At 46.4% G+C, this 27,763-nt stretch overlaps 1 protein-coding gene across 3 annotated transcripts in view; it reads left to right on the top strand.

The window, feature by feature from the left end:
• The window catches only part of TBX5 (T-box transcription factor 5), a 474,913-nt gene that overhangs the window by 251,594 nt on the left and 195,556 nt on the right, over positions 1-27,763 (top strand). For all 3 annotated transcript variants that reach the window (XM_086944743.1, XM_086944741.1, XM_086944742.1), the window contains exon 6: positions 3,840-3,992. In XM_086944743.1, coding sequence (XP_086800869.1) covers positions 3,840-3,992 — 153 coding nt within the window. The remainder of the gene's footprint in view (positions 1-3,839; positions 3,993-27,763) is intronic.

The raw sequence follows: 27,763 nt of genomic DNA, 5'->3' as shown, positions 1-27,763 counted from the left end.
GGGGCGCGCCCCACAGATTGAAGAATGCTGCTCTAGGGTGACATGAACAAACCATTTTTGCGGTCGAAAACGGCTGACCGCAAACATTTCTTATGTACAAAGACCAAATTTTGAATCCGTAACACATTACTGAATTGCAATTTGGAAGTGTACCTACATATCAATTTGGTATTTGTGAGCTGGGAATTAGGGCACCCTTACCAAATACAGAGTTGCAGTGGTATGTATGAATGTTTTGCGACAACACTCATTATTTAATGACTACTAAAAGGTAGTGGTAACCATTCACAAATGGAAAAGGGTCCCCAAGAGATTCCTTCCCCTCAACAAATGTTTAAAAAAATATTTTTTAAGAGAAGGCAGTGATTGTATGGACCACTGCCTACTCTTAAGAAATGAAATTTCAAAGGTAAATTATTTTCTTTTTAAACATATTCCATTTTACTTTAAGGAAAAATGGCTGCATTTAAAAAAAAAAATAGTGTGCTTTATCAAAAAGCAAACCCAGACTAGGTGGTCTGCTGACATCAGCAGGCCACCATCCATGAGCTGGTTGCGATTCGTTGTGGCCTAACATATTAATATTCATGACGAAGGTGATTTGCGACCCACTAGGGCCCGCTAGTTAAAAAGATTTGTTTTCTTACTATAGGATTTGCAATTTCCTAATTATGATTTGGTAAAAATCGAAATTGGAAAATCGCATTTCCATATTTTTGCACCTCTGGCCACTACTTGTGCACAAGTGAAAATGAAATCAAGGTCTGCCAAGGCTGAACCAGCATGTGTGCACCAAAAGCACATGTGCCTACATGCTCATCACACTAAGGAAAGCACCCCTCACAGCTGCAGTTATTACTGCTGCATGGAAACATTGAGTGCATGCCAGTGGAGACCAGGGAACCAGAGGTTTGGGATAACAAGGGGCCCATGTGTACCTTTTTATTCCACAGACTCGATTTACTTGAGTTAGAAATGTCCTTATGTTGGCCCTCAGCATTCTCTTCTGTCATCACCTGGATGGCAAAACTTTGTCCATTTCATTACATAATGTCATGTATCCACATTCAAATTAGGTATGGGGGAATTCAGTGATTTCACAAGAATCAAAGCTTGTTTGAGCTGTCCCCTCTCGAACCTGGTTTTCCAGTTCCAAAGTTAGCGGCTCTTGCCGTTAGGCCACATATACTCCCACAACCTTCCCAACATTCTGGCATTGCTTTGAACTCATCTGTTCTGTTTTGGCTCAGCGTGGCTACAGGTAGGTGCAATCATCATGCCAATGTCAGGATATCCTGTGTGTCAGGAGACATGACATACCTTGCTGCATTACTCACCCACAGTGTGAATGACTGCAAAGGGCCTGATTCAACACTGCCATGTTAATCACAATGTGTTGCAGACCACAGCAACCTCAAAGTAATTACAAGCAATGGCAAAGACAATAGGTCTCGCCTATGCAAGAGCTATTGGCTTTGCCAATGTGTTTTAGCCATGTTGTACACCAGCGTGGCTACTGTTCAGCATGGCTAAAAGTTAGTGGCATTGAGAGTGACATGGATTGTCGTAGAATGGAATGGCGAAGAGTGGAGAAGAGTATTATTGTGTGGAGTGGCATAGTGGGATGCATTGGAGTGTCCGAGTGGAGTTGCGCAGAGTAGTGTGGAGTAGAGTAGACTGTTGTAGAGTGCATTGGCGTAGAGTGTTGTAGAGAATTGTGGCATGAACTGCGTCAGCATAGAATTCAGAGGTGTACAATGCAGCATCTTAGAATGCAGTGGCGTAGATTACAGTGTTGCATAGTAGAGTGCAGTGGCGGAGAGTGCAAATAGCTAGAGTGCAGTGGTGCAAAGTGGAGTGGTATAGAGTGGAGTGGCGTAGAGTGTAGTGGCATAGAGTGGTGCAGAGTAGAGTATAGTGTAGCATAATGCAGTTGCATACAATGCAGTGCTGTACAGTGAAGGGCTGCAGAGCAAAGTGGCATAGAGTGGAGTGATGCAAAGTAGAGTGGTGTAGAGAGCATTGGCAAAGAATGCAGAAGTGTAAAGTAGCGTGTCATAGAGTGCAGTGGTGTAGAGTGGCGCAGAGTGCATTGATGTAAAGTGCCGTGGTGTGGAGGACAATGACAATGACAATGACACTTTATTTGTGTGATTAATAAAAACCAATACAATTATAAAAAATGTATTAAAATTGTTCGGGTTGATCCTAAAACCACCATTTGGTGTTTTGATTTCTAAAATGCAGTAACTATAGATCCTTTAACTGCACCGGACAAGTTTTTAGAGGGGGCCGGACTGAATTAGGCCTTCCTCCAGATGAATTCCATGTGGTGCCGTAGTTGACCTGTGCATTAGGGCTTGTCGGGCATGGTAGATGAACTTTGCAAAATTAGCCATGTGCTGCACCGTGTCCAGCAAATATAACTGAAGGACTGCCTCCTTTGCCGTCCGCGTGCCCAGTTGCAGGAGAATGGGCCTTAGATGGATTCGTCGGATTGACAACAGGGCGGGACAGCATAGTAAGATGTGAGCCAATTTTTTACGCTTATAATGGCAAAGGCGACATTCCATGATCGCTGGTCTTACTTTCACTGAAGGATACAGATGTTTTAAAGGAAGCACTTGCAGCCTAGCTGTAAGAATCCTTTGTAGGGCTTGTCTCCCCACTGGCTATGTGAGGGGACACAGTTTTACATATAAAACTATATTATAGGCCACAATGATAATGTGTGGAAATGGCATCACATGGTGTATTGATTTGCTTTGATCAATCATATATAAGTATTTGTTTCAACCCATTTCAGAATTAACAAAAAATGTGCTTCATTTGTGCTTTTCTAATCCTGATATATTCTGTAATACTTGCAGTTTATATAAATGTTGTGTGTGCTAGAAATAAAACCCTTTCCTAGCCCCAGTATCCAGCAAGGTTGTCACATAAATAATCTCACCAACCTCTCTTGAAAGACAGAGCCTGACATTTGACAGCAAATGTGAGAAGATAAGAAAAAGATTTACTGGCCTGTTTACAGAAAGAAGCACTCGAGGAAGAATATAAGGCGAGGTAGTGTGAAAAGGTTTTACTGCTTGGTGGGGACAACCTCAAAATGGACAGCCTAAAACAAATAAAGTCAGTAAATAGCTACAACCCACAAACCCAATGGTAAGAAGCAACCGGTGGAATACAATACTAGGGAAGCTTTCTGAATGTCCCTAAGATGTATTTAGCAAACCAGACAGCTGCAATGTCTGGTAGGCTTCGACCTAAAAATGAGGTGCTGTTACATAACTAACTTAAGCCAGCGCTGTATCTCAGAGTACCAGTACTCTCCATGGCAAAGGAGAAGTTCCAGTTCCAAGCAGGAACACTGTGACATACCAGTACTCTACAAGTGAGTACCGGCCCATTTAAAACTTGTGTAGTAAAAATTTTAGGGTGATACATTACTGAATTTTTATCTGTCAATTTTGAAACTTCGGTATACATCAATCAGGTGTTTTCATGCTGTGCTTCTGTGAAGAAGAGCTTCTAGCTTTCTCTTGATCTTAAAATTGACCTTCACAGTCGTTTGTATATGAAATATAGACTGAAATGTTGGTTTGGCGAATCAGGTGAAGCACAAAATGCCTCATAAAGGATCTAAAAATGTTTGAATATTGTTCCACCATTGTTTATATATTTTCTGTTTTATCTGCAACATAAGTCTTTATATCAGAGATTTCATTTTTACCTCTGTCTGGACAGTAAAAAAAGTTACATTACCTCAATATCTGTGTGAATCATAACACTTACTATTTGTGTTTTGCTTGACCTTCTGCTTCTCTATATTTCCAAAGATTATCCTGAACTCCATGCATAAATACCAGCCAAGACTCCACATCGTGAAAGCTGATGAAAATAATGGATTTGGATCCAAAAATACAGCCTTCTGCACTCACGTCTTTTCTGAGACTGCGTTTATCGCTGTGACGTCCTATCAGAACCACAAGGTAAGAGGGGTCAGGTGCCCAGAGTTTAAAAAATAAATAAATATAGATATGAATGCCGGAGGACAATGCCGTAGCAAACCGCTCTTTAAATATGATCACTATTTCAGATCAAGGAGAAAGCAAGTAACATGCAGCTGCCTTAGAAATAAGTAAGATAGTTCATAGGCTATTTATAACTGTTGCAGAAGAAAGCAAGTTACTTACCTGTAACTTTGGTTCTCCAGTATTGGAAACTTTCATAGATTCCCTTGCTTGTATCATTCCCCGTCGTCAGAATGGGAGTCCCCGGTATACATGAAATAGCAATAGAAACCATTACCAAAACAGTACCTAGGCCTAGGCCCATTCTTGTTTTTCAACCTATCCAACTCTTTTTGTAAAAGAGACCAAAAAAATGAACAACTAATCAGATTAGCCTCATCCCTTAGAACCCTCCTGAGTGAAGCTCAGAACCTCAGATTTTCGTAGCCGGTGTGTAACCACACCACTGAAGATGGAAGAGGCTGAGCTTTACCAGGGGAGGAGGGTGAGTCGCCTGGGAGTCTTTGAAAGTTTCCAAAACTGGAGAACCAAAGTTACAGGTAAGTAACTTGTTTTCTTACTTCAGTATTGCAACTTTCATAGATTCCCATGCTTGTATCAGGGTAGCTAGCAGTTATCAGCACATTTTTGGAACCATGACCATTATAAAATAAACAACAAAGCAATAGTATAATCACCATAATGACAATTTCAATCGTCAATAACATACTTAGAAACTTTAGAAAATATAAACACGAGGTTCAAAAATGTGCAAGAGCTAAAATAAAAGGTAACAAGGCGGGATGAAAGGTAAAGCTCACCACTACTGAAAGAGGTTCCTCAGGACTGCCTGGCCGACTACTGTGTCACTCTGCATAGCAGAATTCAGACAGTAATGTCTTGTAAACGCATGGGTACTGCTCCAGGTTGCCGCCCTGCAGATGTCCTGGATAGGAACTCCGGCAAAGAGGGCTGTCGAAGAAAGAATTACCCTTGTGGAATGAGCACGGACCCAACCTTCCAGGAGCTTGCCTGCTGCTCTGTGACAATACTGGATTGGCCTGGTATTCCAACAAGCTATCCCCTGCTTGGAAAGGGGAAAGCCCTTACCAGGGTCACTAAAGGACACAAATAGTTGAGAAGCCTTCCTGAAGTCCTTAGTACGTTGGAGATAGAACTTTAAGCACCTCTGAATGTCCAGTGAGTGAAGTGCCTTTTCTGCCGGAGTAGCCAGTTGAGGGAATTTTTTTTGCGTATAACTGGCTCATTCAAATGAAAGTCTGAAGGTACTTTCGGTATGAACTTTGGGTTGGTACGCAGTATCACTGTCCCCTTTTTGAACTGGAGAAAGGGTTCCTGAATGGTGAGAGCCTGCAATTCCCCCACTCGTCTAACTGAAGTCAAAGCTAGTAGAAGAGCTACCTTCCAGGAGAGTAATTTCAACTCTGCCCTGTGAATACGTTCAAAAGGAGGCTTCATGAGTTGGGCGAGAACCAAGTTACAATGCCAAAGAGGAGGAAGAGGCTTGACTGGAGGGAAAACTTTGAAAAGGCCCTTGAGAAACTGCTTAATTATCCTTGCCGACCAGAGGGAAGGACCTGAAGACGTGTGTCTGTAGCGAGAGATGGCTGCCAGATGCACCTTGATGGAAGAGTGAGGCAGTCCCGGTTTTGCCAATGACAGACTATATGGAAGAACTTCATGCGGCTCAGACTTAAAAGGATGGACACCGTTTTGCTGGTACCAAATGCAGAAACGCTTCCACTTCAACTTGTATGTCTTGTTGGTACTTGGGGCTCTTGCCTGAGAAAGCACGTCTCTACATTCCGTTGAAAGAGTCAGACCAAGAAATTCTCACTGTTCAGGAGTAAAGCCGAGAGCTGCAGAGATTGCGGGTCTGGATGCCAGACTGGGCCCTGGGACATCGTCAGCAGGGAAGGAATCAGCTGCAGTGTAAGTGGAAGGTCCAGAGAAAGAAGGTGCAGTTCTGTGAACCAAAACTGTCGGGCCACGCAGGAGCTATCAGAACCATCTTACAGAGTTCTGCTTTTAGCTTCCTGAAAAGTCTGGGGATCAGAGGAATGGGGGAAAAGCGTAATAAATGTGCCTGACCAGGCCATCGAAAGAGCATTTCCTAACGATCCCAGATGGTGTTGCCTGCTTGCGTAAAATCAGCATTTTTTGTTCTGCTGCGTGGCAAAGAGATCTATGGTAGTCCTGCCCTATCTGCGAAAGACCTTCTGTAGAGTGGTGTGGTCCAGTTCCCACTCGTGGCTGACCGACTTCAGTCTGCTGAGCATGTCTGCTGCTTTGCTGAGAACACCTGGAAGGTGCTTCCCCTGGAGTGATACTTCCTGCTGGATTGCCCAATCCCAGATTGTCTGGGCATCTTGTGACAACAGTCGAGATCTGGTGCTGCCTTCCTTGTTTATATAATGCAAGGCCGTCGTATTGTCTGTACGCATTAGAACGGCAGACTGCTGTATCCATGGAAGAAAAGTCTGCAAGGCCAGGCGAATCGCTCTGATCTCTAGCAGATTGATATGTAGAAGACGATGCTAACAGATTAAAATTCACAATGTGATGAACGAAGATTGTTACATTGCATGTGCATTTTGAGTTGAGAATAATTTTTGATGATAATGTCATAGAAAACACTAGCAAATATTGTGTAAAACAGGAGCAGTCACTCATAGCAATTGTGCACAGTGGCCAAGTTTCATAAACTTGTATCAAGGGGGCATGTAATACTACTCCCCAGCCCTCTAGCAAGGCGTCTGTAGTTATTATGTGAGGAGCAGGGGCGATCCTTAAGAAGAGGCCCTGAGAAATGTTTTCCTTGCTCGTCCACCATGATGTGGCATCCCTCATGGCCATGGTAACTGAGATCTTGTTGTTGAAGGATCCATCTACTTGGCACCACTGCACGTCCAACTCCTCCTGGAGTGGACACATCGGCAACCTGCAGTGAGGAATCAGAGGTATGCAGGAGGAAATTGCCCCAAAAGGGAATTGCAGAGGTGAACTAAAATTGACTGTCTTTTTAACAACCTAGAAGCCATGGTCATCAGCTTTTCTTGCCTCTCCAGGATCGGGAAAGCTTTGTTCATGGACGTGCTCAGAATGGCTCCCAGAAATCTGGCTGTTCTGGATGGACGGAAAGTAGACTTTTCCCGTTGAGAGTTAGTCCGAGATTGTCGAACAGGAGTGTACATTCTATGATTGATTCTTGTGCTGCCTGCCTGGTAGGAGCTTTCAGTAACCAGTCGTCCAGGTAAGGTAAGACCTGATGCTTTTGTATTTGAAAACAAGCTGCTACCGGAGCTAACACTTTTGTAAAGATCTGCGGAGCAAGTCAGAGTCTAATAGGTAGAACCTTGAAATGAAAGTGGCTCTCGGCTACTATGAAGCGAAGAAACCTCCTGTAAGCTGGATGTTTGGGTATGTGAAAATAAGCGTCCTCTAGATCTAATGTGGCCATGTAATCCCCTGAGTTGAGAAGACAAAGGATGTCCTGTAGAGAAACCATCTAAAATGATTGTTTGATGAGATAGGTGTTGAGCTCCCCCAGATCTAGAATAGAGCACCACTTTTCTAAAGTCTTCCGGACCAGGAAGAACCAGGAATAGAAACCCTCTCCCCCCTGAGAGATAGGCACCGGTTCTATCGCTCCTTTGAGGAGAATTTGATTGACCTCCAATCGTAGAAGACGGGGATGTTTTGATAAAGTGGTGCGAGGGTGCTTGGAAGGTGGTTCTTGGACAAACTCCAGAGTATGGCCGCATTGAATGATCTTCAGCACCCAACAGTTCGATGTTATTCGTTGCCAGTTGTGGAGGTAATGTAATATTTTGCCTCCCACTGATGTTACAGGAGGAGAAGGGACAGTAGTAAGAGCCAGCAAGCCGCTATTGACGCTTCGAGGAGTCCCTCCCCTGGCATCCTTGTCTTCCTCTGTTAGAGGATTGAGCAGAGCAAAGGATTGATTTTGCGGCTAGGCATAACTCGGCCAGTAAGATTGTGAATTCAATGTATAAAAGGAATCCCGTTGTTGCTGGGTACCCTCCTCTATATGTGGCATTACCTCTCCCTCTGACTCCACAGAAGAAGCCCTTGCAGTATTACAGAGTCTCTTAGAATATTTTGCTGTCTCCGTGTCTTTTTGGATGTCCTGGAGTGCATCATCAATATGTTTTCCAAAGAGCACTTTCCCCATCAAAGGGAAGATCTAGGATCTTGTTCTGGACCTCCGGGTGGAACCATGTAGCCTGCAGCCAGCCTTGATGCCGAAGGACAGCAGCGCCCACCAGGTAGCGGAACACCGTTGTTGCAATGTCCATAGCACAGTCAATCACTTCAGCCGATGTTACTTTCTCCTCCTGAAGAATCGGCTTAACCTCTTTTTTCACATCTGTAGGCAATTGGTCCAGATATAGGGAAAGATCAAACCATATCTGGCGATCATAACCACCAAGAATCACTAAGGCGTTAGCCGCTATAACTAACAGACTGGACATGGAAGAAAACCTCTTGCCCGCATTGTCCAGCTGAACGATTCCTCGACTTTCTTAGGGCAGGCTGAGAAATGACAAAGTCTGGTTTTGGCTGACTGACCAAGCAGGCTGGACTATCCTCTGGAGCCTTATATTTCTACTCAAAGTAAAATTGGAATCACCGTAGCAGGATTCTTCATCAGTTTTTACCCCTCATCCAAGACGTGACTTAGATTTGGGGGTATCTAGTTGGCACAGGTAGGTACTTGTAACATATAGGGACCCTTGCCTCTACTCAGGGTAAGGGGGTACACTCCTAAAATAACCCCTGCTCACCCCCTTGGTAGCTTGGCATGAGCAGACAGGCTTATCTCAGAGGCCGTATGCTAAGCATTTGTGAACATATACAGTAATCAAGTGACAACACTACAGATGGACATCACACAGGTTGTATATTAAAAATAAGTATTCTTTATATAAACTTAACACAAGACCACAAACGACAAAAATCCACAATACTGTACTTAAAATGGTAGGTTTAGCTTACTTCTCTTTAGATCTTAAAATGCGACACTTTGAGTCAATGCACCTTAAGATGCAACACGCAGAGCAACAAAAGTGTTGCAACGATCGAAATGTAGCAAAGATCCGGTGCAAAGAAATAAAGACGTCAGGTTCTTACTGAGGCAGCACGCTTCTCCAATGTTGCGAGAAGTCTTGGCTCGATGCGTCAGCTGCAGCGGCGACACCCTTGTTCAGTGATGTGATGACAGCGGCTTTGGTGGCAAAACCCTCTTCTCCGATGATGCGAGACGCTTCCGCTCGATGAGACAACTGCAGCGGCGACACCCTTGTTCAGTGATGCGACTACAACAAGTCCGACGGCGTCACGCTTCTCCGTGGATGCGTGGCACTTCTTGTAATGCAGTGCAATGCGACAGCTACAGCGGCGACGCTTCTCTTGATGTGGTGCAATTCGATAGCTACAGCAGCAACATTCTTACTCAGAGATGCGACAGCAGCGGCTGCGACAGCGACATGCTTCTTCTGGGTTGCAGGACTTTTCTTGAGATGTGGTGCAATGTATCAACTATAGCGGCAACATCCACTATGCGACGGCAGCGGCTGCGGCAGCGGCTGCGACAGCGGCGCGCTTCACCCTCTTGAGTCACACTTCAAGCTCCTTGCGACACGCAGTCCCTCAGAAGGCTCAAAACAGCAGCAGGCACTTCCAAAGAACTCTGGGGAGCTGGGGGTTTAAGTCTGTTGTCCCTGAGACTTCAGCAGGAGGCAAGCAATCTTCTCAAGTCCTTAGAGATCCTTCACAAGTTGAATAAAGTGCACACAAAGTCTTTTCACCTTTCTTTGGCAGTCAGGCAACCACTGCAGGCCAATCCCCTAAGCAGCACTTCAGCTTAGGAATAGTCTCTCCTCAGTTTCTTCAGGGTCCTATCCTCAGCAAAGCTTTCTTCTTGTTGTCCAAAAGTGTTCTAATTTCTTGGGATCAAGGTCCCAATATTTATACCCCAAAATCCTTTGTCCTCTGAAACAGAGGGGCCTTTGCCTAGTCCATACCAGTTCTGGAGCATTTTGTTTACATAACTCTTTCTTTCCGCTCACAGTGCAGGGCAGAAACATCAGACACCCCACAGGAGTTGGAGCCAGCATTGTGGAGGAAAGGCACAGCCCTGGAGCACTCTGTTGAAATGACTCGTTCTCTCCTTTCACAGTGCAGGGCAGAGACATCAGACGCACCACAGGGGGTGGAGCAAGCATTGTGCAGGGAATGCACAGCCCTATTCAGGTCCCAGGTGCAACGCCTCCCTCCTATCTAGATGCAGATCTCTCTATTCACCACTGGGCTGACTCATCCCGTCTCCTGGAATCCCCCAGCCCTGTCACTCAAACTCCAGACAAGGAATACACACCTAGCAGAGGCAGGCTTGGATAGTTAGACAAGAAAATAGTAAAATACCTACTTTCTAAAAGTGGTATTTTCAAACACAGAATGTTAAAATTAACTTCACTAAAATATGTATTTTATCATTCTAAGTTCAGGCATACTAAACTCGAATTTTTACCATGTTCCCTGAGTCATTTAGGATTATAAAATGTAATAATCTAACTGCCCATTCTAGCCTATGGAGAACAGGTAGCCTTGCAATAGTAAAACACTAAAATGGCTGTAATTCACTATTAGGACATGCCACACACACCAGGGCATGTCCTACCTTATACTTACCATCACCCTGCCCTAGGGATTACCATATGGATGTCTGATATGAAGAAAAGGGAAGGTTTGGGGAATGGCAAGTGGGTGCTCTTGCCCAGTCAGCATGGCAGTACCAGACTGCACACAGGCTCTGCAATGGCGGTGCAACAACGCTACCTGGTGTGGCGCAACTTTGTGTGTTTTAACTTCAAGACTGCTTTTAAAAACTTACTTCTTCTTGCCTTGGGGCCGCGCTACAGACCTCGCGCACCCCTTGCCGCCACTTCTTCACCTAGGCTCCCGCCGTCGGAGCACCTACGCTGATCGTTCCCTCCCCCCTCTGACGGGCAGGTCACTGGGGCGGGGACGGGCGTGGCCACCATCTTGGGCTGCTCGGTGGTTGGCGGGCCAGCTCCTCTGTCACTCCCCCCCTGGCAATTTCCTTCGGACTCGGTGAGTCCCGCCCCAGCTCTTACGGACGTCCAGATCTCCCAAGGCTCTGCCGGGAGCAACAACGCTACCTGGTGTGGCGCAACTTTGTGTGTTTTAACTTCAAGACTGCTTTTAAAAACTTACTTCTTCTTGCCTTGGGGCCGCGCTACAGACCTCGCGCACCCCTTGCCGCCACTTCTTCACCTTGGCTCCCGCCGTCGGAGCACCTACGCTGATCGTTCCCTCCCCCCTCTGACGGGCAGGTCACTGGGGCGGGGACGGGCGTGGCCACCATCTTGGGCTGCTCGGTGGTTGGCGGGCCAGCTCCTCTGTCACTCCCCCCCCTGCCACGCCCATACAACATCCGGTGGCCTACTTTATGGCACTTCTATCCCGGCCGCGCAGCGGACGAGCGCAGCGGGCGCGACGAAGGCGCGCCAAAGTTGCGCCTAAGTTAAGCCCGTCTGCGCCCGTCCGCGACGGGCCGGGACCAGGGGCCACAGACCCTGCCCCCTCACAGGTATACACATCAGCACAATTACTCTCTTGCTCTGCTGATGTGCCCCTAGACCACTCCCTCACGCAGCACCTCACTTCCTTAGGTATTTACACTTCCCATCCTAGCCGGCCCACTTCTTTGAGGCCTACCCTTTCCCTGTCCTCCCTGGATCCTACGCACTCTACCGCTACACCGTCACCTTCTCACATTGCCTCTGCCTGCCTTCTCAATACTCGCTCTGCAGGCAAGCACCAACTGCACTTATTCAATCTCCTTACCTCAGATTCCCCTGATTTTCTGTTTTTAACAGAAACCTGGTTCTCAGAGGCTTCACTCCCTGATATCCTGGCCATCCTCCCTTACTCCTACTATGCCCTCCGGGCTGATCGCCCTGACGGCAGGACCGGAGGGGGTGTAGCCATGATTGTTCGGACCAGTTTCCAATTCCAGCTTCTCTCTCAACCTTCTATAGCTGGAGTGGATTTTTTGGTTGCCCGTTCTACTAACCTTCCCGCTCCTCTGACAGTGGTCCTTGTGTACCGCCCCCCCCTGAACATGCCTTTGTTTGTGGCCTCCCTGCAGGAACTCCTTGCTACTTTGGTAGTTAACAACTCCTCGGTTCTCCTGCTGGGAGATTTCAATTATTGGCCCGGTGATCCCAGGGAGGATTTGGCGTCCAAGGACTTCACGGCCACCCTCCTGTGCCTTAACCTCCAGTCCCATGTTTCTGCTCCCACCCATATTCTTGGCCATACTCTGGACCAAGTCTGGTCATCCCAAGATATTGTTTCTCCCCCTAGCATCCTTCCCTGTACCTGGTCCGATCACTCTCTTATCAATTTCACTATTAATCTCGGTTCCCTTCACAAGCCCTCCCGCCCCAAGAACGTTTCCGCCCGCAGCTGGAACCGCGTGGACCTCCCTTCCCTCTCTCTTGCCCTTGCATCTTCCCCTCCTGATCTTAATGGTCTCCCTTTTGATCTCCAGGCCACCGCAGTCAGCAATTGGCTAGCTTATGGATGCAATCAAGTTGCCCCTCTGAAAATAGTCAAGACTATTCGCCCACACGAGGCCCATAGATGGTTCAATTCTGAACTTAGGGCTTTTAAATTGGAACTTAGACGCTCTAAGCGTCTTTGGCGCCGCAATTACTGTCCCGATCTTAAGGCCAAATACAAACGTCTCCTCAACGACTACAAAAAAGCCATTCTTGTGTCCAAGACGAAGTACTTCTCGGAGCAGGTAGCATTATCTGCCAACAAATCCAAAGAGATCTTTTCCTTGGTCTCTAACCTGGCTACCTCTGATCGTGCCTGCCCCAAGCTTATTCCCTCCCAGGCCCTCTGTTCCTCCCTTAACGACTTCTTTATTAAGAAGATCGTTAAAATTAAATCCAACATTCCAATCACCCCCTTCTCTCCTCCTCACCCTGCCCCCTCTGTGTCCAATTCCTCCTTCTCTTCCTTCCCACCTATCTCCTTGGATTCCTTCTTGGCTCTGCTTATCAAAGTCAAGTCTGGCTCCCCCTCTGATTGTGCCCCTGCTCGCGTTCTGAGAACCCTCTTTACCTCTTGCCCTACCACTCCTCTCTCCCTTCTTAATGCTTCTCTTTCAACTGGCTTGGTCCCTTCTTCATTTAAATCTGCAATCGTTTTTCCCATCCTTAAAAAACCTGGTCTTGACTCTTCCCTCCCTTCCAATTTCCGACCTATTTCTCTTCTCCCCTATCTTGCTAAAATTCTTGAAAGTTATGTCACCTCCTGTCTTTCCTCCTACATTGAGCAGAACCACCTCCTTGCTTCCCATCAGGCAGGCTTCCGCTCGGGCCACTCGACCGAGTCAGTGGTGCTTGCGGTTCTCGATGAGTTGAGGGCCAAGGCTGACACTAACTCTCCTCAGGCTTTGGTCCTCCTCGACTTGTCCGCTGCGTTTGACACGGTGGATCATACCATCCTTCTTGACCGTGTCAGCGCAGCGGGCATTCGGGGGCCCGCTCTCTCCTGGATCACGTCCTTTCTCACAGGACGCTCACAAGCTGTTCACCTCCCTGGTTTTTCTGCCCCCCCCTCCTTCCGGTGTCCTGTGGGGTCCCCCAAGGTTCCTCCCTTTCCCCTCTTCTTTTTAATCTTTACATTCGTCCCCTTATTGTCTCTCTTCTCGATCTGGGGGTCTCTGTGTACAACTACGCAGATGACCTCCAGCTCGTCTTCGATCTTTCCTCTTCTTCTCATTCTCTATCTTTTTTTCGCTCTACTCTGGTTTTCATCTCGGGGTGGATGGGCGCCAATCACCTCAAGCTCAATCCAGACAAGACTGAGCTTGTCTTGACCGGCGGCTCGTCCAGCCCTTGGTCCTCTGCTTTTTGGCCCCCTATCTTTGGTCCCCCTCCCACCCCTGTCCCCTCTGTCAAAACGCTGGGCATTAAGGTCAGCCATGACCTGTCTATGCACGGCCAGGTCAGTTCTGTTGTGTCTTCTTGTTTTCTTTCCCTCCGTTTCTTTTCCCTTGATTCTCTTAAAATTATTATTTCGGCCCTCATCACTTCCCGCCTTGATTATGGAAACAGCTTGTTCGTGGGCATCCCTGCCTACGAAACCCGTCGCCTTCAAGCAATCCAAAATCAGGCTGCCCGACTCATCTTTCACCTTCCCAAAATTCACCATATCACGCCTGTTCTCAAATCCCTCCACTGGCTTCCTGTTTTGCAATGTTCCTTGTTTAAACTAGGCTGCCTAGTCTTCCGGGCTGTTGATCGCTCTGCTCCGGCGTTCATCACTTCCCTGATTTCCTCTCACACCCCTGTCCGTACCCTCCGCTCATCTTCTTCGGCCCTCCTCACTGTTCCCCGTTTCCGCAAATCCCGCACTGGTGGAACCAGATTCTCTGTCCTTGCCCCCGCTTCTGGAATTCCCTCCCTCTCTCCATGCGTTCTATCCCCATCTTTTCACACTTCCGTAAAGCGCTCAAAACATTCTTGTTTGCCCAGGCCTACCCCGCTTAACTTCGTTGGCCCTGTTTGTTCTGTTCAGTAGAGCTCAGCGCCAGGAAGCCGTTTGGCCACTGTGCGCTCTATAAATACTTTATTCATTCATTCATTCATTCATTCATTCATTCATGCAATCAGTGCTGCAAGCCCACTAGCAGTATTTTGTTTACAAGCCCTGGGCACTCTCAGTGCACTGTACTATGGTCTGATAAGTAAACCAAACAGCCAATCATGGAATCACTAATGCATACATCAATTTATAATAGGGAGAGCATATGCACGTTAGCACTGATCAGCAGTGGTAAAGTGCCCAGAGTCATAAAACCAACAAAAACAGGTCAGACAAAATACAGGAGGACGGCAAAAAAGTTCAGGGATGACCCTGCAAAAAGGGCCAAGTCCAACAGTGACCAACTATAGGGATAGAGTGGACCGGTTTCCTGTAAGGCTCCTTGAAGTCATAGAGGAAGCATTCAGACTGCTCCGTGTGTATGGGCAGCTCAAACCTCCTTGAGGCCCTCAAATTATGGAAACAGGTGCTGGTGCAGAAGAAGCCAGATCAGGAATAACATAGTCATCCCACTCTGTGTCTGTATCTGGAATTGCTCCAGTGCCCTGGTCTTCATCAGAGGTGTCACCATGAATGAGAGACATGACAGGTGGTGCGTCTTGAGCCCTTAGTATTGGTTGTGCTGTCAGCAATTAGGGGATAGCAGGCTGAGCAGGAGGGACAGCCGTACCTGGTACCACTGCTGAAACTGGAGGTTGCGTCACAAATCTCCTTCTATAGCCCACCAGCATAGATTGCAAGTCCGCTAGTAAGAAGGAAGACATGGAAACCACCTCCTGCTGGTAGTCCACTTGATAATCTGAGGAAGGATAATAATGCTGTTCCTCTCCGTAATTCCCCTCCAAGTCTGTGTCCTGACACTTGACGTGTAATTGCGAAGGGCTATTCGCATATGCGAAAGGACCATCATCTTCTTCAGAGTCTTCTTCTTCCAGAAGAAGTGCCGGAGGTAGAGGAGTCACCCTCCTGGGGGATGTCATATCAGGCGTAATTTGGCACTTTTAAGAGAAATCGTCATTTTTTCCACTGTCGGCGAGGTCGTCGACGGGGCCGTCGACGACGATGTGAGAATCATCGAAGATGAACGGGACGTCGCCGACACAGCCGTCGTCGTAGTCGTTGTCGACGTGGTAGCCGTTGTCAACCTCGTTGTCCACATCCTCGTCGATGTTGTCAACACCATCGACGATGACACAGGCACCACCGGCGACAGAGTCGTCGACACGGAACTCCGTAATAGCCCGGAGATATTGAAATCACTGTCGACAGAGCCATAGATAAAACAGAAGATTGGGACTGTACCTTTGATGCTTTCGTCGACGGAGTCATTAACAGCGTCATCGATGAAGGAGTTTTTTCATCAATTTCACCGCAGAAGAGAGTGAAGAGGGCTTTTTCAAAAGTCTTTGGAGCAGGAGATGATGAAGGAACAGAGCTAGATTTCCTCTCAGACATCACTCCCTTAGACAGTCCTTCCCTCTCCATAACACCTCGGTGAGGAGATTTGCCAGGACTACGCCCTTCAGACTTATGAGAGTTCTCTTTTAAGGCCTTACCAGAACGTTCCTCAGAAGGTGAAGGGGGGACTATACCCCTTTTTGCAGACCTTCTGGAAGATGTTGCAGAGGCTGAGTCACTATCACTGGAAACTGGTTCTTTCCTTGACTTAAGCTTCTGGAGCCAGGTCAAAAGACGTCCCTCATGGTCTCGTAGAGATTTTGTTGAAAACGTGCGGCATATTTTATAGTCTGCTGCCTTGTGGTCTGGATACAGACAGTAAATACAATCCTTGTGCTTGTCCTCCACATATAACCTCTTCTTAGCACAAGTTGCACAGGCTTTAAAGAGAGCTTTCTTCTCCTTATCAGACATCTTGACACAAAGTCCAAGCAGGTCTTGATGAAAAACTGGTGAAAAAACTGTAGATTTAAGGATAATAGGCAAAAAACTGAGCAGGGCTCAGTGGAGATTCCCTAGCACAACGTGCAGCAGAAAATCTGAGATTCTGAGCTTCTCTCAGGAGGGTTCTAAGGAAGTAGGCTAATCTAATTGGTTGTTCATTTTTTGTGGTCTGTTTTACAAAAAGAGGTGGATAGGTTGCAAAACAAGAATGGGCCTAGGCCTAGGTTCTGTTTTGGTAATGGTTTCTACTGCTATTTTATGTATACCGGGGACTACCATTCAGACAACGGGGAAAGATACAAGCATGGGAATCTATGAAAGTTCTGATACTTGAGAAAGATAGTTTATAACCCACAAGTCTAAAGCTTTTGTTAAAAAGACCAATTACATACAAAACCAAGTGGCAAGTGCTTCGGTATCTCGGAGCAAACTATTGCAACCATATACATAACCATTCCCTGGGAATCATAATTTATTGTATGTGATAAATGACTGTAATCACAAGTTTTTTTAATTGAACCTGGGATGAATATGTGCAGTTTTTGGTCCTTGCCGCAACAAAATCCACATGTGGTTGTACTTACTGGGTATTATGTGGCACATATATTTTGGCAGGTACGACCTGGTGAAATTTTCCAGGGAGAAAATCTGATCAGGTTTTACCAAGAATGTCATATTTCTGACACCAATGCAAACGGTTTTATCTCAAAACGTGCAGTTTAGGGCGTGGGCCTACATGAGTACCAAGATTACCGCAGGACAGCAGGTCAATCTGACAACCCCTTGTAAGACAGATGTAGAAAACCACTGGCCTCTTTGGTAGCTTTATGGTGACTGCAACTGAATGGTATTGGACTCTGCCTGTGGTCGAATCACTGTTATTGCCACTCTAATCGAGTGCAAGGGACTAAGAACTGAATTCATATCAGCTTTACCACCAGAGGTCAGAGATTGGTGAACTTAATGCACATCTGACTTGTAAGGCACCAGTAGGCTGGAACATGCTCCAGCCATAATTTCTGTGGGGCAAGTTTGTCTATGGCCACCTTTTGAAGACAGTATAGAGGGGTACAAAGGGAGGTGAAGTTCCCTTAAAACCAGCAGATGCTTTGTGTAGTAATAAGAAATTCTCTGTGATTAAAAATAACTTTATTTTCTAAAAAAACAAGCACTTGGGCTGGACATTTAAATGATTGTGTCAACTGCTTTATTGCTGAGTTCTGAGCAGGTTCCCCAATTTCCATTCTATCTTCCTGAGAAGCTTGTGGCTGCTCATTCTCGCTACCCTGTGAGTCAAGTGTAGTGTTATACTTGGCCTAATTATCAGAGTCTAGGCAGGGCGGGCCCCAGGATACCTGTGGCAAAAAACCTTAACCGTTATGGTTGGGGCAGAGTAGCACCTGTATGCCCAAAGTTCACCTGAGCGGAGTCTTGGAGACAAAATACCACTAAATTATGGATTTGGAAACAACTGATATTGTGAACTAATGATAACGATTTATATGCATTACTGACACACAATCACACCTTTGCGATTAGGTTTTATAACATCCCACTTTAGAGTAGCTACTTCTTGAGCAATTTATAACAACCTTTGGATAAATAGCTTTCACTGTGCTGAATTTGGTACAAATGGATTAAACAGATCAAATGTTTTAAAGAGGATCCCAAAATATGTCACTTTCACTGTTAACAGAGGTTACCCATCAGAAAAGTTCTACTTGCATAATTCCAAATCTGCTGAATGGAAAATCACCACATTTTAAATGGTACAGTGAACCTTTCATCATACTGTACCTTTTTTTGTTTGGAAACATTTCATCAAGTAGTTCTAAAGATAGAAGCAAAATGTGAATGTTTAGTGCATCTGATAGATATATGAATGAATCTGTCCGTCTGTAACATAACTGGTGCTCATGTAAAGCGTTCTGATACGGGTCGAGTTTGCGCTATATTAAACTCCTACTCCCCCAAAAAATAATTAAAATATATATATATATATATATATATATATATATATATATATATATATATATATATATACCTATCCACCAAGAAAAAATTGTTACTTACCTGTAAACAGGTGGTTCTCCAGTATTGGTGCCTTTCATAGATTCACATGCTTGAATATTGCCCGTCGTCGAAGTGGGAGTCCCACAGTAAATAAAATAGCAATAAAATACTAATAACATATGTATGTAAAAACATAACACATAAAATACACACTAGAAAAAGTAGTAAATACCAAGACATAATTCCCATATAGGAATACATGGTAGAGAGAAAAAACACTTGTAACATATTCCTTACATTATGTTAGTCGAAACTACCGCCAATCAGGCACAAGCACCCCTCCAGAACCTTCTCCTCCGAGCTCAGCCCGTTAGATTTTCGTAGCACAGGAGTGACAAAAGAGCCTATGAGGAGAAGAGAGCCTCTAAGGGGAGGTGGGTGGGTCGCATGTGAATCTATGAAAGTCACCAATATTGGAGAACCACCAGTTTACAGGTAAGTAACAATTGTTCTTCTTCAGTATTAGGGTGTCTTTCATAGATTCACATGCTTGAATATAATAGTGAGCAGTAGTAGCCGATCAAGGCTCGAATCAGCCATGCGAAAGCATGGAAGAAACTCAATGAGACATAATATAGTCATGCAAATAATAATAATAATCATAAAAAACCATAAAGGTGTAGGAAAGACCGAGGCTCACCTTAGTTAAAAAGATTGCGAAGCACTGCCTGTCCAACTACCGTACCTGCTTCGTTGATGGCATCCAGGCAGTAGTGTTTAATGAACGGGTGCCTGCTGGACCACGTGGCTGCTCTGCAGATCTGATGAAGCGGCACACCGGCAAACAGGGCAGTAGAGGATGACATCGCCCTGCTGGAATGAGCGCTCACAGAAGACTGAAGAGGCTTGCCGGCTTTCTGATGGCAGAAGGCAATTGCTCAAGAAATCCAATGTGCAATGGTTGGCTTGGTAACAGGACGCCCTTTGCGCATGCGTCCATAGGCAATGAACAGTTGATCGGACCTGCGAAAGAGTGCCGTCCTGTTGATGTAAAATTTAAGGCATTGTTTAATGTCCAAGGAATGTAAGCGTTGTTCTGCCGGAGATTGAGGATTGGCAAAGATTTTTTTCAAGAAAACAGGTTCATTAATATGAAAATCAGTGGGCACCTTAGGCAAAAAGGTTGGATTGGCGCGAAGGACTACACAGTCCGATTTGAATTGGAGGAAAGGAAGCTTAATGGTGAAGGCGTGAATATCACTCACGCGTCGTGAGGAGGTCAGAGCAAGGAGAAGGGCTACCTTCCATGTCAGAAACTTTAAATCCGCCTTGTGGATAGGCTAGAATGGTGCCTTCATCAGTTGTGCCAATACGATATTGAGGTGCCAGGTAGAAGGAGGACACCTAATAGGTGGGAAATTCCAGAATAGTCCTTTGAAAAATTGGAGAATTACTCTGGAAGAACAGAGCGAGGAGGAGCCATCTTGACGGAAACAAGAAATTGCAGCCAAGAAAACTCTTAAAGTGGAATGGGAAAGTCCTGACTGAGCCAGTTGCAAAAAGAACGGGAGCAGCTGAGCCGAAGTAGAATGAATAGGATGGATATTGGCAGATGTGCACCAATGACAGAACCTCTTCCACTTGAGCTTGTAAGTCTTAACTGTAGATGGAGCTCTGGTATGAGCGAGAATGTCTCTGCAGTCTTGCGAAATATTCAAATGGGCAAATTCAAGGTACTCAGGTTCCAGGCCGATAATTTAAGAGAGGAGGGGTTCGGATGGCAAATCTGACCCTTGTCCATTGTGAGGAGATGCGCTCGAGGATGAAGGAGGATGGGCTCCCCCTTGAATAGAAGAAGCAGCTCCGAGAGCCACACTTGCCGGGGCCATCTGGGGCGATCAGGAGAATGTGGCAAGGCTGTCTCCACATCTTCTACAACACACGAGGCACCAGCGGAATTGGAGGAAAAGCATAGGCGAATAGATCGCACCAGTTCATCAAAAGGGCATTCCCGCACGACCCATGGTGGGGATGCCACCTTGCATAAGATGGCCATTTCCGGTTCTCTGGGGTTGCAAAGAGAGCCAAAAGTGGATGACCCCACTGTCGAAAGACTAAGTCCGTAGTTGGTTGATGTAACTCCCACTCGTGGGTCGACAACGTGGATCTGCTTAGGGAATCCGCTAGAATGTTGGAGATGCCTGGTAGATGAACTGCGGTCAGGGTAACCTAGTGACGGAGTGCCCAATCCCATATCGACTGAGCCAGTCGAGACAAGAGAGGAGATATGGTTCCGCCCTGCTTGTTGACATAGTGCATACTGGTGGTATTGTCTGTTTGGATAAGCACCGATTCTCCCTGGATCAGAGGATGGAACGACTTGAGTGCCAGAAAGATGGCCATCAACTCCAGCCTGTTGATCTGCCAAGAGCATTGAAGCAGAGTCCACTTGCCTTTTATAGACAGCCCTTGAAGGTGTGCACCCCATCCTTCTAAGGAGGCGTCCGTTGTCAGAGTGAGTTCTGGAGTGGTGGAGATGAAAGAAGTCCCTGCTGCCAGGTTGGATGGCTCCACCCACCACTTGAGAGCCGCCTTCATGCGAGCGGTTACACACACAAGGTCGTTGAAGGAACCAGTAACCTGACGCCACTGTCCGTCCAATTCTTCTTGAATGGGGCGAGTCCATAGCCCTCCGTTTGGGATCAGCGAAATGCATGAAGATGCCATCCACAGCAATGACTTCATGATCCGGACTGAAACTGACTGTTTTGCATGAATAAGAGACACTAAGCGGAGAATCTTCAGGTGACGCTCGTGAGACACGAATGCCTTGGCTGGTGTTGTGTCTAAAGTGGCTCCTAGAAAATTTCTGCAGGGAGCTGGGTCTACCTGGGACTTTTCGGCAATGATGGAAAGACCGAGGGAGCGAAACACGTCCTGACAAAGTTGAGTGTGCCGAAGTAGCTGGTTGCAAGACTGCGATTTGAGTAGGCAGTCGTCCAGGTATGGAAAGATTTGGACGCACTGGAGACGCACGTAAGCGACCACTGGAGCTAACACTTTCGTGAAGACACGAGGGGCGGACTGTAGGCCGAAAGGCAGCACCCTAAACTGGAAATCTCTCTGTCCCACCCAAAAGAGCAAGTACTTCCGATGCCGTGGAAGAATTGGGACATGAAAGTAAGCATCCTGGAGGTCGATGGTGGTCATGAAGTCGTCCAGGGAGAGAAGATGCAAGATCTCTACGAGTGTAAGCATGCAGAAGGTTTGGCATTTGAGATACTTGTTGAGTGCTCGCAAATCCAGGATCGGATGCCAGTCTCCTGTCTTCTTGAGTATAAGGAAAAAACGGGAATAGAATCCCCTCCCCCTTTGAGACTTGGGAACCATTTTGATGGCACCTTTTTGGATCATAATACGAATTTGCTGGAAAAGCTCTTTGAGGTGGGCCAGAGGCGGGCCGGATGGGGGAGTGGGAGGAGAAATCTTGACGAACTCCAGAGCATGGCCCTTTGCTACAATGTCCAGAACTCAACGGTCCAAGGTGATTGAGGACCATTGAGATGAGAACAGGGAGATTCGACTTCCAACTTTTGGGGGGAAAGGCAAGTCAATGTCTTTTGGAAGTGGATCCTCTATAGAAAGACTTCCCCCGGTAGGAATTTGAAGACTGCTGACAGGAGGACTGCTGTTGTTGGGAAGAATATCGTTGATTACCCTGGTGGTAGGAGCGGTATTGAGTGGATCCCCAGCGAAAAGTAGAAGAGGTGCTGCGTCCGCGTGCACCACGAAAAGTCTGCTTACAGAACTGTAAAGTTCCTAAAGAACGACCAGTGTCAGTGTCCTTCTTGATTGTCTGCAGTGCCTCGTCGACACGTGCACCAAAAAGCGACTCGCCATCATACGGCATATCCAGGATCTTCGCCTGTACCTCCTGGCAAAAAGAGGTGGAACATAACCAACCTTGCTGTCGCAAAACAGCTGCCCCAGCAAGCTTACGGAAGACAGTACAAGCGATGTCTACGGCGCAGTCTATAATCTCCTCCGACGTTCTCTCTCCTTCTTGAAGATTTTTCAAGGCTTCCGCTTTGGAGGGCTCCGGGATGAGGGCCACAAGTGCAGACATATCTGACCACATCTGCCGGTCATAGCACCCTAAAAGGGATAAAGCATTCGCCGCTCTCACCGTAGTAGAGGCCATCGTTGAAAATTTGCGCCCAATAGCGTCAAGGCGACGACCTTCCCCAATCAGGAGGAGCTGTAATGGGAGAAGTCGGGTTTCTGGAGTGACGCTGAGCAGCCTGGATGACCCCCGAATCTGGCTTTGGCTGCGCAATCAGGCACGCTGGGGAACCAAAGGGTGCCTTATATTTTTTCTCGAAGCGAGGCATTTGTGCCGGTATAGAATTTGGCGTTTGCATCAATTTTACCCCATCACTCCAGATGAAGTCGAAGATGGGGACCGTATGGATTTGTTTAAACGGTTGATTTTTGAAGTCGTAGAGAAAGCAGTCCTCCTCTCTCTGGATTCTTGGCAGCTTAAGGCGTTGAGCCGCTCTATCCATCAGTTGATGGAAGCTTGCAATGTCCACTGGAGGAGTATCCCCTGGCGTCACAGGAGGGGGGGACGGCGTCTGAATTTGGTAGCCGTCCCACTCAGCCATATGACTGGCGTCATCATCATCATCATCGTGAACCTCATCATCCTCACGTTCTGGATGAACATCATCATCGTCATCGGCATACACTGTAGTGTGTATCTGAATGGACGTCTGAACTTGAGGAGAAGGCATTGGTGGTTGTGGTAGCGGAGCAGCAGCAGGATTCACAGCAGATGCAGGTGCTGTAGGCACTGGCGAACCCTGTTGAGATGTCGGGAAATGCCTGTTGTAATCCTCCAACATGTGCTGGAGATTGGAGATGAGCGACAGAGGCAGCGTCACAGTTGAAACCTGCACGGAACGTTCCTCTGCCTGAAAATAATGTTCCTCATCGTCCTCACCATAGTCCTGGCACTTAATAACCAAATCAGAAGGACTGCGTGCCGCACTGAAGGAATCATCCACATCGTCCTCAGAACCAGAGACCTGCTCGGAACCGTTGGCAAACAAGGGCGAAGGAGGCTGTGGGTCACTTGGGATGGACAGCTGGTCAACAGACATCTTGCGACGTTGGTGCAGAGGGTCGTCGGTGGAAGAACCAGACCTGGAGGAAGAAAGAGGCGCCATCGGCAATGAAGCACAAGAAGAAGCAATTGTCGTCGACGAAGTCGTTGCCAGAGCAGACGACGAGGATGGCATAGGCTGAAGGATCCGACGGAGCACTCGTCCACGGGGCCGCCGACGAAGAAGCTTTCTTAACAAATCTCGTCTACGAAGATTTTGCTGACGACAAGAGAGTTTTCTTTGTCGACGACGAAGCAATAGGTATCGTCGATGAAACAGTCTTAAAACTGAGGGATACCTTCGACATGGATGACGTCGATGTTGCAGTCGTCGACGAGCCGGAAGCAGATGTCGTCGTCACAGGCGCCGTCGATGAGCCAGAGACGGCAGATCTCGTTGTCGGGACGATCGTCGACACTCCCGTCGACGATGTGGCATGTTTTTTAGCAGAAACATGATGGGAAGAAGCAGTAGACACCTGTGATCCAGGTCTCGTGGGCGTGGACGTAGCAGGAGGAGGTGAAGACACCGCAGGAGCCACAGAGAGAGAAAGTTTTTTCTGTTTCAAGAATGGAGAAGGCAAATCCTGCACACTGCTACGTTTTGAGGCTGCTTTAGAAAGTCCTGACACCAGGCTTTTTGTGTCAGAAAGTGCAGAATCCTTGTCTTTAAGTCTTTGAAGCCACAGGAGGAGACAGCCTTCCCTGTCTTTAAGGGTCTTAGTCGGAAAGGTCCTGCAAATTTTACATTTGCCAACCTCATAAAGACAGTAAATACACTTCTTGTGGGGATCTTCAGAGTAAAGCCACAGCTTCGCACAAGAAGAACAAGGTCTAAATAAAGAATTCTTACTTGAAGACATGCTGGAAATCACAGGAACACCAGAAGAAGTTGAGAAAACTGAGCAGAGCTCAGGGAGACTCCCTTCACATGACATGCGGTAGAAAATCTGAGGGACTGAGCTCTAAAGAAAAGGTTCCATTTACACTTGAAATGTTTTTGCATTCAAAAAATATATAATATAATGTACCATTTCCCAAAATAAATATACACTCCAAACTAAGACTCCCACACTAAAGACTACATTAAAAAGAGCAAATAACCTTTAACACTATGGGGCCGATTCTGATCTTGCTCGGCAGGGCTCCGAAAGCGATCCGGCCGGAAAAAATACGAGCCGTACGCGTGTTTTCTGACCGACTCGTACAGCCTGTACGAGCAAGAAACTATGATGCGAGAAACACGAAATTGGTAACCGAACCTTCTGTCTCGTCCGTAAGCAAACCTTGCTGTGCAATTGAGGCGATTTCTGACCGAGCCAGTACGAAGCACGATCCCCACAGCTGGATTGAGTTGGAGCCCCGACACGTAAACAACCAGGGAAGCGGACTTCGGGGTTCCGCGCCGGACCCCCTTCACCCATAGTCGTACAAGTCGATCACAAGGGGGGAGCCAAGGGTCCCCCCTACACATGCATGTATGGTGCGGGTGGCACAGATGCATCCCCACTACAGGGGGCGCCCTAGTGTGCAACGTTCCTTGGGAACGTTCGTCAATGGGAGCCTATGTACGCATCGTACAACAGGCTCCTACTGACTTGAATGGGGCTCCGAGCGAACCGTGTCACACAGCGCTTGTTCGCACTGTACTCGGGCGCTTGGAGCCCCGGAGCACGAGTCGGTTGGAAAGCCCTCTGGATCCGAGTCGGACGGAACATTCTCCCAGCGAGATCGGAATCTGCTCCTATGTAGTACACAGTGTAATATCTTACTCTGCGGTTGCATGAGTCGATAAGCCTGTATGGTTGCACCTCAGAACCAAAACAAAAAAACGACTAGTAATAATCTGTCTGAAATAGTCTGGAAAACTATTGCAGAATACCAATTCCTTCACACACAGAAAAATATGACCAATACTATTGGAGGATTTAGTCGCACCCAATTAGTCCAATAGTTATACACACTCTTGCACATATTTATTGAGTCTTTCATTGACATATCTTTTCAACCTTTCACAAAAGATGGTAATTGGAGGAGCTAAGATTTAAGTAGTGTTTTCAGTTGCAAATTAAATGATGGTGAGCATTTATTTTGTGGTAACTATTACCCCTCGTTAGCCATAACTCCCTTTTCACATTCATATTTTTCAGGTATATATACTAGTAATCTAGCTGGAGAATAATGGACACTGCACATTAGTAGAGATTTGGAGATTGTGTACGGCCGTGTTAATAAAGTATAAATACAATGTGGCAAATTGCATGGCAAGTGCAGTAAATCCATAATTATGCGGGAAACGTTGCTGGCACAGAATTGCATGTTTCTGGTGCTCAGGGCAAATGTCCATTGTTTTATCTACAATCTAATTTTGAAAGCGAACAAACCTTAAACCATATCAATCTGCCCACTGTAAACTGACCCTTAAAGGGAACCACGCCAAAAATCTCTCCCTTCTGAAGACAAAACTTAAAGGAATATTGGGGCATATTATCAAGGGGGTTTATCTCCGCTTTTTTGGCTTTAAAAGCCAAGAAAGCGGAGATAAAATTATCTCCCTATTACCTAGCTGTCGCTAACACCAGTTAGCGACAGCTAGTAGGAGATAGCGACCATCTTGGGCCCCACTTTGCATGTCAGTGATATTTATCACTAATGACATGCAAAGTGGGCGTGCCAAGATGTTAGCGACTGAAAACAGTCGCTAACATCGCTATCTCCGATTACCAACTTTTGGAGATATTCGCGCTAAGCGCGAATATCTCCAAAAGCTAACACCTGCCCTGAGCAGTTCTTAGCCATGTTATCCAATGGGAGGTGGATAACATGGCTAAGAGCAGTAGCTCAGTAATGCATGAATATCGCTGACTTTTCAGCGATATTCATGCATTGCGGCGATTTTTATCGCATTTGCGATAAACCTTGGTAATACCAAGGTTTATTTGCGGTAAAAATCGCCACAGCTCAGCGGTAAATTTTTGTCTCTAACCAAGCAATAGCGATAATTACCGCTATTGCTTGGTAATATGCCCCATTGTTTTAAAAAAAATAAGAGCCCTGGAAATGCTCACCAGTCATGGTTAGTTACATAAACCCATAACTCATGGGCCACCGATGGAAAGCTGCCCCAAGAGAATGGCCGAGTACCCCTCCATGCCATAGCAGTTAAGTTCTGGAGTAAAACTGGACACAAAATCTGACAATGATAGTTCAAACCAGTACTATAGGCAGTAATTATTTTTTCAAGGTTCTTGCTCTCAGAACAATTCTTCATCTGATCAACTTAGTGGATACAGCCATATGCTACATGCTTCATCTCCTCTAGGATCGATTAATGCAAGACACTTTATTTAGTTTTACTGGGCAAAACAATTCAAAGCCTGCAGCTGTTACAGAATTCCGTGACCATGTTATTGCTACTATTAAGACATAACAACTGCATCTCTCCTGCTTTGGCCTCTTTACACTGGCTTAAGTGTCAGAATCAATTAAGTTTAAAGCCTTGCCTAGTGCATAAGGTGCATGCCCTCCATCACCACTTTCCTCCAACGTTGCCTGGTATTATCCACCACAGATCCTTTCTTTGTCGAAATTTCAGCCTACAAACGGATGCACACCAGTGGAAGAGCCTTCTCTATATACGTTGTTTCCCAGTGGAACACAGTGCCCTTGCTACTATGTAAAAAAGAAAATCCAATCAGATTATGGAGAGGCCGCAAATGCTGGCTGTATCCTCACTAACATGTTTTATCCTGTAACTGCTTGCTACGTTCACTTGTTCTTGGTTCCTCATAGTTCCTTTGATGCCTTCGGGTGAGTTGTTGCACTTTATAATACAGATAGAAATACAAAATGCAAACTCACATACCAAATGCACAGCTCACTCATGATGTGACAAATAGCATCACTAATGACATTGATGGCACAACTGGTAAGATTGCCTTTTGCCTTAGAATTAACATTATGATGATTTCACTATGGA

Source organism: Lissotriton vulgaris, chromosome 11 (genome assembly GCF_964263255.1).
Source record: "Lissotriton vulgaris chromosome 11, aLisVul1.2, whole genome shotgun sequence".
NCBI classification, from domain to species: Eukaryota; Metazoa; Chordata; class Amphibia; order Caudata; family Salamandridae; genus Lissotriton; species Lissotriton vulgaris.
The sequence above is the reverse complement of the archived record's forward strand: the minus strand, read 5'-3'. Positions and strand labels throughout refer to the sequence as shown.